Source organism: Boleophthalmus pectinirostris, unplaced genomic scaffold, assembly GCF_026225935.1.
Source record: "Boleophthalmus pectinirostris isolate CB_2022bp ecotype Guang Dong unplaced genomic scaffold, ASM2622593v1 HiC_scaffold_4, whole genome shotgun sequence".
Taxonomy (NCBI): Eukaryota; Metazoa; Chordata; class Actinopteri; order Gobiiformes; family Gobiidae; genus Boleophthalmus; species Boleophthalmus pectinirostris.
In genome coordinates, this window is record NW_026571353.1 from 27673101 (window position 1) to 27685519 (window position 12419).

At 41.6% G+C, this 12419-nt stretch overlaps 1 protein-coding gene across 2 annotated transcripts; it reads left to right on the forward strand.

The window, feature by feature from the left end:
* Positions 1-1502: 1502 nt before the first annotated feature.
* On the forward strand, positions 1503-11579 carry zfr (zinc finger RNA binding protein). Of its 2 annotated transcripts, XM_020932304.2 has the most exons (20): positions 1503-1627; positions 1768-1849; positions 2512-2779; positions 2876-3014; positions 3169-3384; positions 3823-4052; positions 4166-4369; positions 4536-4809; positions 4994-5172; positions 5272-5391; positions 5511-5656; positions 6056-6212; positions 6437-6642; positions 7178-7328; positions 7720-7858; positions 8973-9070; positions 9754-9849; positions 10190-10301; positions 10551-10648; positions 10998-11579. In XM_020932304.2, exons 1-20 carry the CDS (start codon positions 1591-1593, stop codon positions 11178-11180), a joined length of 3135 nt encoding a protein of 1044 aa, XP_020787963.1. In that variant the 5' UTR covers positions 1503-1590; the 3' UTR covers positions 11181-11579. The 2 variants fall into 2 exon arrangements, with proteins under 2 accessions (XP_020787963.1, XP_020787964.1); XM_020932305.2 differs by lacking the exons at positions 8973-9070; positions 10190-10301; positions 10551-10648; positions 10998-11579.
* Positions 11580-12419: the final 840 nt, after the last annotated feature.

The window sequence follows — 12419 nt, forward strand, 5'->3', positions numbered from 1 at the left end:
GATTTCAGCATCCTTGCAAAACGTTACAACACAAAATAATTAAATGCGTTTCACAGATTTCTATCTTTCTGCTCAAGAAAAAATATAAAAATGCAAATAAAAAATAAGTTGCAATTGATTAACATAAAAACTATTTGCTGGATTTGAATCTACATTTTTGTCTTCCATGGATTTGTCCTTATTTCGAACTAGTGCATAGTCCCATTTGAGAAAGCACCAGGCACCAGTTAAACACAATTGCTTCTTTGTAAATTATTTGAAATGAATGTTTTCTCCTCCATGGCAAATCTAATAGTAAAGTGTCTTTCACAAATGGCTGTGCTTAGAGAGAGTCTTTTGAAAATACTTCAAAACCCAAAGGACGTCTGGCCAGTCTCCATGTGTCTTATGTTGCTTTTGTGGTGGCAGAAAGAGGCTTTGTAGAGTAGAGGCTGCGCTGATTTTGCCTCCTCTAAATACTTGAAATCTGAATGTGAAGGCTGCTGAGTAAATGTTTTAATCACATCTATTGTCATGTTTCAGTAACACCCACTATACATTTTCAGCTGTTGTCAACCATGGATCAAAGTATATCCTCTACAAAGGGCTGATCTCTTCTACCTTTACCACTACAGCGTGTCGTGTGACTGAGAAGCTCAGAGGGGCGTGACATGTGATGTATGACTGTAATTAGTTTGGGACATAACCTTATTTTTCACCTCACTGACACTTAGAAACAGTGAGCACTGAGCTGGTTTGACTGAATATCACACACTGTGGTATCATAGATTTAGTTTTATAGGTTTGCACAATAATAGCTTGCGGGTCTTATAGCCGAAACTAGAGGCACGTTGTTTTGTTTTATATTATACACTGTATATATAAAAGACCAATATATCTCTGCATATTTTTTATTGTATTGACTACACCCCAGGGACCACGTCGTAGCCATATAACTGATCTATCAGGCTTATATTGCCCTCTAGTGACAACTTCACAAAACTACCTAACCTGTCTCTTTTAGAACGGCTGTCAACATAAACTTTGGCAACAAGTACAACATAACCAAATAATTAAAACGTATCATGGGTAGACCTATGTGCATATGGTCAACATGGTTATACCGGATGGCCTTTTCATGTCCCGGGATGGACAACGCGAGCGAAGAATCAGGGACACAAGAACAGTGCATCGAGATATTTCAACGGGCTGCACAGTGGCAGGAGAGTGGTAACCGAATATGCCACTACGGCTCCAATGGTTAAAATGTTATTATTGTAGTATTGTATTGTATTGTATTGTATTGTATTGTATTGTATTGTATTGTATTGTATTGTGCTATCCTCAAAGCCTGCTGTGGGCTATTCCTCAGTACACCAACTGTGAATCTCTCCATAGCAAACACCTCGTCTCTCTCCTCTTTTCAGAGCGAGACTTTTACAGCTGCTATAATGAGGAGTAAAGTTGAAGGAGGCAAACAGGCACAAGCATCAGGAATGGGATGCGCCCCTGGTGCAGTCTGCTGGAGGCTGCGCATGCGCACTCACAGGTTTCCGGGTAGTCAGTAAAGGCTGGTTTACGAACAGGGCGTCGGTGGAACACAAGGAGCCAATGATTCCAATTTGTCCAGTTGTTTCTTTTACTTATGGTGAGTACTCTTTATATGTTATTGCTGAAGAAGAGATAATGATTTAGAATGTATTTGTTGCAATCTGTTATGAGTCCGTGTTAAAAACTGAAAGCCCTATTTAGCCTGTGCTAACAGCTTAGCTTCACTGTCCTCTGCAGTGCCCAGCCGGCTTGGGGAAGAGGCCAAAATGGCTACCGGGAATTATTTTGGCTTTACCCCTGGCGCTGCCGCGCAGTACAGGTTTGTTCATCCTTTTCTTATTGTTAAGAGTGATATGGACGTTATTTTCTGCACCGATCCTTGTGCAAGTGTCAAGTGATCCAGTGCGTCAGACCAGCACCATTGTTGGAGCTGGGGGAGGGGGCGCTTATCTTCCCATAATACTGCAGGAGCCCTCCATACGGACCGTCACAACAGATTACTGTGGCTGCTGTTATATGGACGGGCTGACCTTGTAGACTCGCACTACATCTTCGCTTGATCATCAGTTAACACGGGGACGCTCACACATAGCCATCAAAACATTAGCACCATGCACCAGAGCCCTGTCAACCAACATGAGTTCATATATACAGCTACGGGTCACTCATGTACAAAACACTCCTCACATGTGTATATTGTTTAAGATGGTCAATTATATCAGATCATTAAAATATTGGATTTTGCACCATCTACAATTGCTTTACTTCAACCAGTGATCTGACTGAGAACAATGTCTTGCCTCCTCCTCCTCCCCTGGAAAATGTCTTTATTTACATAGGAGGTTATTTAAACTGCTAATACCCCTGAGTGCAATCAATATCTCCCCCCTTTTTATCTGTCTGGCCAGATGAATATATATACTTTGTGTGTGGGTGGTTGTGGAGTGTATAGAGAATGATTTAGTGTCTGTCTTGTTGCAGTCAGCAGCCCACCGCAGGAGTAGCTTATACTCACCCCACCACAGTTGCCAGTTACACAGTGCACCAGGCTCCAGTGGCGGCCCACACAGTGGCCGCTGCCTATGCTCCCACAGCCGCCACAGTGGCTGTAGCTCGCCCTGTGGCTGCTGCTACAGCTGCTGCTTATGGAGGCTACCAGCCCACTCACACCGCCACAGACTACGCCTACACTCAGAGGCAAGCAGAAGTCCCTCCTCCTCCTCCGCCTGTCACCTCACAGAACTATCAGGTAAACAAAGTTACATTTTAAGAGGTGATACAAAGGCACATTGTTTTGTTTTACTGAACCTGTTTTAACTAATATATTTGATCCTTTTCCTTGCAGGATTCGTACTCGTATGTTCGCTCCACTGCTCCTGCTGTAGCTTATGACAGTAAACAGTACTACCAACAGGCCAGTGCATCTGCAGGTGTAGCAGCTGCACAGTCACAGCCCACTGTGGCAGAGTCTTACTACCAAACAGGTTCGTACTCAAGTACGAGCTTGTAAGATTGTAAGAAGTAAATCATTGTCAGCCCCAAAGCTGTCATTAATAATGTAGTACAGAGTGTGATTCTCATTTCCTTTTTGAGTTGTATTTCTGGCTCTTATGGCCTCTGGTGTTATTGTATTTTCAGCCCCAAAGTCGGTGTACAGTCAGTGTGCGAGCTCGTACACACAGACGCCGCAGAATCGACAGGTCACAGTGATAAAACCGGCCGCTCCAAGTCCCGTAGCCTCGTCCTTCATTTACCCCGTCACCTCTACAGTACAGCCGGTCGCCGCTGCCGCCTCTGTGGTTCCTTCGTACTCCCAGAGCTCCACCTACAGCACCAGCGCTGTCACATATTCTGGTAAGGTATTCTGCACATACGAGTAGGGCTGCACAATATATCATAAAAATCTCAATATTGCAATATTGGCTGATGCAGTAATTGAGATCACAAGAAAATAAATATATCAAAACTCAACACAAAGTTTACACAAATGTACTCTTTGGGAAGTAAAGGGGAAAAAAGGCAGATTTTAGTCCTGCCTTAGACTTGGTCTTGGGTTTTTTATTTGGATCCAATTTGAAAGTAAATGGATACATGTGCATTTTCTGTTTTAATTTTAATGAAAATATTGTGTGCCAGAAAGTATGTTAAAATGTTGTAACAATATCATTATTACGATACAAAACAGTTATTAAATTATTGCATCTTTTTCTCATGTCCTGATGCCCTGCATGTATTGCATATAACGGATGAATAAACTCAACTGCCTAAAGTAATGGTGTTTTTGTCTTTCAGGAACGTCGTATTCTGGTTACGAGGCTGCCGTGTACTCTGCAGCCTCCAATTACTACCAGCAGCAACAGAAGCAGGCAGTGGCCGCTGTAGCAGCAACATCGGCCTGGACTGGAAACACTTTCACCAAGAAACCTTCATTTCCAAATAAACAGCTCCGACCCAAACAGCCACCTAAACCGCCACAAATCCACTACTGCGATGTGTGCAAAATCAGCTGTGCAGGCCCACAGGTGAGCACTGTCATATTTACCTTCCTTATTAAAAGACTCACTACCACAGGCTACAGTTGGACAAGGGTAAGAGAGACCTTCTAAAGACAAAACTTTTTTCTTCCTAAACTTAGACGTACAAAGAGCATCTGGAGGGGCAGAAGCACAAGAAGAAAGAGGCAGCCCTGAAGGTTTCTCAGAGCAGCAGCAGTGGCAGCACTTCTGGAGGGTCTGTCCCACGAGGAGCACAGAACCAGCTCCGCTGTGAGCTTTGCGACGTGTCTTGTACTGGAGCAGACGCCTATGCTGCTCACATCCGAGGAGCCAAGCACCAGAAGGTAGGTCTGTCACCGCACCTCTAAAAACAAAACTCTTATGGACACACTGGACAGTTTTGATGATTTTTCCATGGTGAAAATGTTTGACATACAGCCACAGAGTTTGACTCCAAATGCGTTACTGTTTGTCTCTCAGCTCCAGTAGTGACTGTTGCCTCCTCTGCAGGTTGTGAAACTTCACACTAAACTGGGGAAACCCATTCCCTCGTCAGAGCCCAGCCTGTCGTCCAGCAGCTCTGCCACAGGCCTGAAGAGCAGCACCTCCACCTCTAGCACCTCGAGCTCTTTCTCTCTGTCCACCACCTCTTCCACCTCCTCCACCTCCTCTTATCTGAAGCCCATCAGCATCGTCGGTAGCGTGGGCACTGGCAAAAGCCCGACCTCCAGCATCTCTGTTACCTCTGCAAAGAAGGTCATCACCCCCAAGATCAACTTTGTGGGCAAGTAACAATACTACTTTGGTTGATTGATGACGTTTTGTTTTTTTTACATTGGGTTTACATATGAATGTTATTGAACTGCAGTATGACTCTTACCTTTATTTTACCACCCAGAACAGATTCAACTTTTCAATGATGACCCAGATCCAGCTGTAAAACTGAATTGTGATTTGTTTCATTACAGGTGGAAATAAGTTACAAACAACACTGAAACCAGAAGAGATGAAAAGTGAAGTCTCAAAGTCACTGACACCCATGGGTGCTCAGGACTCTAAAGGGGAGAGCATGGACACTCTCTCCTCGTCAGCACTGGCTGCTCTGCAGAACGAGGTCCAGCCCGTGGGCTATGACTATGTTGAAGAGGTGATTTTTTTAAATTTCTCAGACAAATAGGTTTCAGTGAAGAGGGATAGTTTTCATAACGTTGTTCATGTTGTAACGTTGCTTGTTCTCTTTTCTTAGGTGCGGAATGATGAAGGCAAAGTCATCCGTTTTCATTGCAAACTGTGTGAATGTAGTTTTAATGATCCCAACGCCAAAGAAATGCACCTGAAAGGCCGGCGCCATCGTTTACAGTACAAGGTCAGTGCTCACCATGTCTGTATGAGCCAATAGCCTTTGCTTTGTAAAATGATTAGAGTAATAATGAACTTGATTAAATAAATTGATTGATTGAATAAACTGTTTATATGTTCATGCAGAAAAAGGTAAACCCAGACCTGCAGGTGGAAGTGAAGCCAAGCATCCGCGCCCGTAAGATTCAGGAGGAAAAGATGAGAAAACAGATGCAGAAGGAAGAGTACTGGAGGCGGCGCGAGGAGGAGGAACGCTGGAGGATGGAGATGCGGTAAACACATTCATTCATATTATAGACATTAAACAGTATTGGACACATTTTTACACATATTAAGATTATAGTTGGCATTTGGGTAATTGGCTAGAGATCTAGTTGGGGGGAGTTGCTATTGTGGGCTGCCGTATCGATATGCTGTGTATTTTTTGGTATCTTTTACTACATATTTTTAAAGTTTTGTTGCCTGTTTAGGGTAAGGAAACTCTTTTATACAATACAGTTGACATAATTACTGTCTTGATAATTAAGTTATATTAAGTTTGCACATGCAGTGGTTTAACAAAGTACTAAATACTTTTAAGATGTATTGTATAAAATGACGCTTATCACATGTGTGGCCACATCGTAATCCCAGCCCCATTCTAACCAGAGCTTGGGCTTTTTCTTGTACAGGCGTTATGAGGAGGACATGTACTGGAGGCGTATGGAGGAGGAACAGCACCACTGGGACGATCGGCGCCGCATGCCCGACTCCGGCTTTCAGCAGTGCCCCCCTGGTCTGTTGGGGGTCAGGCCGGGCATGCCTGGGATGCAGCCTCAAGGACTGCTGGTAGGGATCTACACACATGAAACTAGTCTTAATTGAAAGGTACATTCTGTAACTTTCTGGAGATAAAGTTAAAACCATACTCCAGAATATTGTCCATGGGGATAGCTTACATTCTATAAAAAAGTTAATTAACAAAAAACATACATACATTTTATTTTTGGCATAATAGTTACTTATTGTGGCTTTAACAAATAGAAACTTCTTTGGCATTTTGTGTTTGGCAGCCTCAGCGTCGCCCAGACTCTTCAGATGACCGCTATGTTATGGCAAAGCACATTGTCATCTATCCATCTGAAGAGGAGTTACAGTCCATCCAGAAGATTGTGTCCATCACAGAACGTGCTCTGAAGCTCGTGTCAGACATTATCAGTGAACAGGACACAGCCAAAGAGGAGGACAAGGACAAGAAGGAGGCTCCGGCTAAAGACAGGTCAGTGTGGGATGTCAAAAATATCAAAAATAAGACACTGATACTAAAACTAAAATCGAAACTAGATATTTCATATTGCAAAAATCCCAATTAACAGGACACCGTTTTAGCTTTCCTGAAAATTTTAGTATAATTTTGAGGGTTATCATAATGAATGTAAGACCTCATGCTGAGCTAAAGAAAGTATTGTTTTGTGTATGAAAATTTCATAATGTTACTAAAAAGCATTTTTAAAATCTTTTTTGTAGTATTTTAATAGGCATTGAGTATTGAGTGATTTTGTTAGTATTGAAGTATTGAGTTTGAAATTGTAGTATCTATTCATGACAACACTAGTGTAGCCTTACAGTAGATTAAGACTGTATAGTACACTCTGGAAAAACTCTCCCAGCCTAAATAGCACCATCCTTCTGTGTTTCAATACGGTTCGCTGGACAGTTAAATTACAAAAAGGCATTAGACACAAGCCCACAAAAGAACTAATTGTGTTAATATCCTTTGGACCAGCTAATGTATTTTTCTTTTAATCCTACAGAACTCTAAAAGGAGTGATGCGAGTCGGGGTCCTGGCCAAGGGCCTGCTTTTGGGAGGAGACAAAAATGTGAACCTGGTTTTGCTGTGCTCCGATAAACCCACCAAGACCCTCCTGAACCGGATAGTGGAGCACCTCCCAACGCAGCTTGCAGTACTAATGCCTCACCTCTTTTTAGAATCACTGTTTTATTAATATTACTTACTACAGAGCTAATAATAATTTAATCATTCATCTATTTCAGGCAATATGGTAACAGATATTGTATTATTTTTCCTTTACCATTTAACGGTAATACATCATCTCTTGCCCACATTGTCTGACATACATTGGTCTAGAATAAACTGTAACCTGAGAGCACCCAGAGACATGAACCCTCAATACAATCTAATAAAAGTTCAGAGTACACTGAGCTGGCAGATGAACGATTCAATTATTCTACTAAGGAGAAATGAATATTCCCAAAGATGCTTTGTTTGTGTGTGTGCGCGATCCTTGATGAATGTCTGGTCTGATGTGGTCCCATGTTCTCCTTGTTTTCTAGGTTGTATCTCCAGACAAATATGAAGTGAAGGCGTGTGTGTCAGAGGCGGCCATCGTCCTGAGCTCCTGCACCGAGCCCAAGATGAACGTGCACATCACGCTGACGTCTCCTCTGATGCGTGAGGACGGAGCTGAAGGAGGTCTGCCACACTGCACAAACTGATCTCACTGTGGACTACCTCAAGAGCACTCCGCTGCTGGCACTGCCCATCGCCTTTCATTTAAAACCCCTCACACACACTCCTCCTTCATTCTACCCACTGCTCTTAGCTTCTTAGCTTAGTCATTTTTATTCTATACATTATGTCTAGTTTACATCAAAACGAATGCCAGCAGTTCTGCTCTTCGGGCCTGTTGCTCAGTAACTATCCTCAATGCTCTTATTCTTTGAAAAAGCATGATCATTGTCTGCATTGTATTAGCGATTTCTAGTTAAGGTTTTATTTTGTTTCCTGTGTGTAGGGCCTCAGTTTTTTTTTTTTTTGTAGTGACACGTGTACACAAAATTATGAGTTACACAAAGCGGTGATTCTGTTTCCCACAGTATCATTCCACTTTTTAGTTACAATTTGATCCAAGACAATCTTACACAGCAAGGTAAAACTTTTCACAGGAAACAAATAATTCTCAGTAAAGTTGATAAGCCTATGCCTTGAGCCCACAATCTTCACAAAATGTTGATGATTAAAAAAAAAAAAAAAATTGCAACATGATTTTAGGGTAAATTCAAAATCTGGCTAATCAAACACTGAAATGGTCCTTGTGTAAAGGCTGTAAGAATGGTCTTGCTTCTTTCCAGCCTTCTGAGTAGGCTTGCATGAAGTGGTATCCTAACCTGTTTGCTGGTAGTTCTCGTGCCCTATCCCTCAGTGCTGTCTCCAATATAAAAGCAGCAGAGTTTTCATCTTTGAGAGAAAACTTTTCCAACAGAACTTGTGTACAGCTCCGGAAGGATTTTTGACCAAGCCGTTCTCACACACCAAAAACCTTGCCACACCTACTAACAGCCATGCCACTTTATTAGGCACACTTCGGTCTGATGCAGGCGCATGGTGTCCTCAATAAGAATAGATTCATCATAAATTTGGAAGGCTATCCTATGATACAGAATGAGACATGTATTCAGCAGAAGTTGTTTTCTAGTCATTCCAGGTGAAGTGGTATGTGTGGCAATGTGTTTGTTCTCTGGCAGCTTGCTGACCTGGTCAAACACCCATTCCTCACCAATATTTTGACCTTCAAATCCATTTTTAGATATAACCTCGGGTATGATGAATGACCCAGCGGACGTCTTGGACAGACAAATTTGCCTTGACGCTCTGGCTGCTCTGCGCCACGCTAAGTGGTTCCAGGTTCGGAACATCATTTTACTCTTTTATTGTATGTAGCCTTATGAGACTGTGATTACTTTTAATTTGTGCGTTACACATTTATTTTTTATCATAAGACACCTTCAGTAAATCCAAACCTAATATTCAAGGATGTCACTTAATCCTACCATTTGGTCTCTCTCTGATCCTAGTTAAATTTTCTGATAATACTATGAAAACTGTGATATCTAACACTGGCATCCTTGTCTTGTATTTTGGCTGTGCCCCGTTAGCTAATTCCATAAGGCTGCACAATAAGCTGCACACAGTGTGCCAAGTGTTGAGACTTGTACTGTTTTGTATTTGTAGAAAGGGGATTGAGAGAAACAGGAATATCAGAGCTGGTCTGTGAGCACAGACTGTAGTGGATTTCCTTCCTCTCTCAGTCCCTGTGCCTCAGGTGTACTCCAGTACCTGCAGAGTCACGGTTTAGAAGATGGCAAGAAAACAACTGGTTTCTTGTGCATCTTGCAAACTCTGATCTCTGGCACTAACTTTGAGGTACAAGACTACTGGGAATGGCAGCTGATTGTAGGCTATTTTTGCTCATACACAACATGGAGCTTCCATTACACACAGTAGTGTTTGAACCTCTGTGACAAAGCTGATACTAATGTGTTCAAAGTGCCATTGTCCTGCTCTAACTCCCTGTGCTGCATTAAAAGGCTAGGGCCAATGGTCTACAGTCCTGCGTCATCATCATCCGCATCCTGAGAGACCTGTGCCAGCGTGTGCCCACTTGGTCTGCTTTCCCTGGATGGGTGAGTGTACCTGGTCTGCAGATGCCAACTCCAGCTCATAAAAGAGGGCAGCAGTAACTCATCTTGCCTAATGTAGTGTGTGCGTGAGTCTTGGTGGTAGTGAATTACTTTTGTAGGCCCTTCCGAAAGTGTGGGGTGAAGAATAATGATTACAGTGTTGTACTTTGAGGGACTCGACAAGCCTGTAAAGCCAATTAAAAGTGTTCATATTATTGAAGGAGGACGTTGTCCCTCCTGCGCTGAGAAAGCATTTGAAGAAATTGACAAGAATATCGAGAAATTGGATTTAGTGTTTGTGAATTGTTAATTTATCATTATGTTTGTTTATTGTGATGTTCAGGCAATGGAGCTGCTGGTGGAAAAAGCTATCAGCAGCGCCTCGGCTCCACTTGGACCAGGAGACGCCCTCAGACGAGTTCTGGAATGCATTTCTTCTGGAATTTTACTACCAGGTATAAGTTAAAATGGAATTTTTCAAATTAGAAAGCAACTTCATGGAGTGTGTTAAGAAATGGCAAGGAGGGTTTCTTGCAAAAGTTATGAATGTAACTGTTCTATGAATCTTGAATGCTCTCCAGAGCACATGCGCAGGGAATTAGTGCGTTCAGCACTGCCCTCTGGTGGGCAATAAGGATGAAACACAAATGTAGCCGTTTCATAGATTTCTGAGTGACCTTTGTCTTGACTTTCCTCTGTTCCAGGAGGTCCAGGGTTGTTAGACCCTTGTGAGAAGAACCCTGTGGATACTCTGGCTCCTCTGGGAGAACAGCAAAGAGAGGACATCACGTCGAGCGCCCAGGTAAACTGTCTGATGTCCATGAATCAGTCTCCAATCATGTGACTGACATTGAATCACAGGTTCTAGTAAAAACAAAACTCTTAATATGTATAAAACCTGATAACACTGTGTAGATTAGACCTCTACCATTGTTCAAAAATACATGTGATTATTGTATTATTTTAGCAGTTCATATTTCCTTGTTATTGGGCTGGACATGTTTAAAACGTGTCTTTAACTCTAAAACATGACATTTAAGCTTTTGTTTCTTGAATTATTCCTTTCTCTGTTAAAAGTGTATAATCCCATCGTCTAATGTCAGTATCAGTATACGAGTGCACTAACCACACCTCTCTGTCTCTGGCATCAGTTTGCTTTGCGCCTGCTGGCCTTCCGTCAGATCCATAAGGTCCTGGGGATGGACCCTCTGCCACAGACCAACCCCCGCTTCAACGTGCACCCGAGCCGCAAGCGTCGCCACGACAACAGCGACGGCACGGACAGCTTTGAAGGAGAAGGCAAGAAGGACAAGAAGGACTACGATAGCTTTTAGAATGTGTATCACCACCAGAAGGATGTTGATTTTATGTATTCTGTTTAATTGTACTGTAATCAAAAAAAAATCTGCTCTGTTGTTGTAACTACAAGCATTAGGCGGTCTATTTGAAATTTTAATGGAGCTTATGCGTCTGTGTTTCTGTTAATTGTGAGCCCTGACTTGTCTCGTCTGAAGCTACCCTTGTTTCTTGACTTAAATATTTATATAATCTTACTTACAGTATTGGTTTGCAGTAAGCATGGCATTGTCTCTTGGCTTTTTCTGCAAATGAAGGGAATTTGAATGATATTTTGACCATAACAGGATTGAATGGAAGTTTATTTTGGGTCAGGGGATTTGCAAGATCTTGAAAATGTTGGTATTTCCTTTAGCTGAATAAATGTACTAAACTAACATCTCTCTTAGTCTTTAATGTGGGTTCAATTAACCCAAATCTGTTATAATGAGACTAATATTATCAGCAAGCTAAACTTAAACTTGACTCACTTAGCTTTTTAAAGCCAATGTTTCACATCCAATCAGATATCTTCATCAGAGCTGTAATGTGTGTGCTATAATCAGTTTCAATGCAATAAGGCCAGAAAATGTATTAAATAACATAAACAGTGAGCTTGCAATTTGGCTACATGGTTTATTGTAAGGCAGTGGTTGTCAAACCTTTCATATAATGTACCACCTAAATGATAATAGGGTACCAGTAGATCTGTACCCACACTGTATCGAGGTCTAAAATAAAACTTGAATGTACCAGTAGTACTAAATTATGATTAATTCTAAAGATGACAAAAACAAATGTTTGTCTCTATAAGGGCCTGAGAAAAGAACGTAACATAAATTACCAGACGACCAAATGAACCTCATTGGACTGTAAGAGCCACAGTTTGAGAAACACTGCTCTAAAGCTGCCGTCATAATCTTGCCAGTAAATATGCTAAAATCATTCAATAAGGCAATAACTTCATGCTTTTTATTGTATTAAGGTCTTCATAGGAAAGCCTTAATTTAAAGTTTTAGCTACTGTGTATAGTACAGTTAATAATTGCTGATTTTTATTTTTTTTTATAATCTGTTAATCTGGCTAGTTGTTGCAGCCATTGTTGACACCTTTTCAAGTTTTGCATCTGAAAGATACAGCTCAGACCATCTCTTGCACAAACAGTAAAAATGTAAAAATAGTTAACCACTGCAAAAAAAAAAAACAGGAACAGAAATCACAATAAAACACGAATTACC

Bases quoted from the DNA above. Each gene is read 5' to 3' on its own strand.
- zfr (XM_020932304.2), top strand. From the start codon at position 1,591: ATGATTCCAATTTGTCCAGTTGTTTCTTTTACTTATG. The intron at 9,850-10,189 runs GTGAGTGTACCT...TGTGATGTTCAG, and splicing joins GGTCTGCTTTCCCTGGATGG to GCAATGGAGCTGCTGGTGGA. The intron at 10,649-10,997 runs GTAAACTGTCTG...CTCTGGCATCAG, and splicing joins ACATCACGTCGAGCGCCCAG to TTTGCTTTGCGCCTGCTGGC.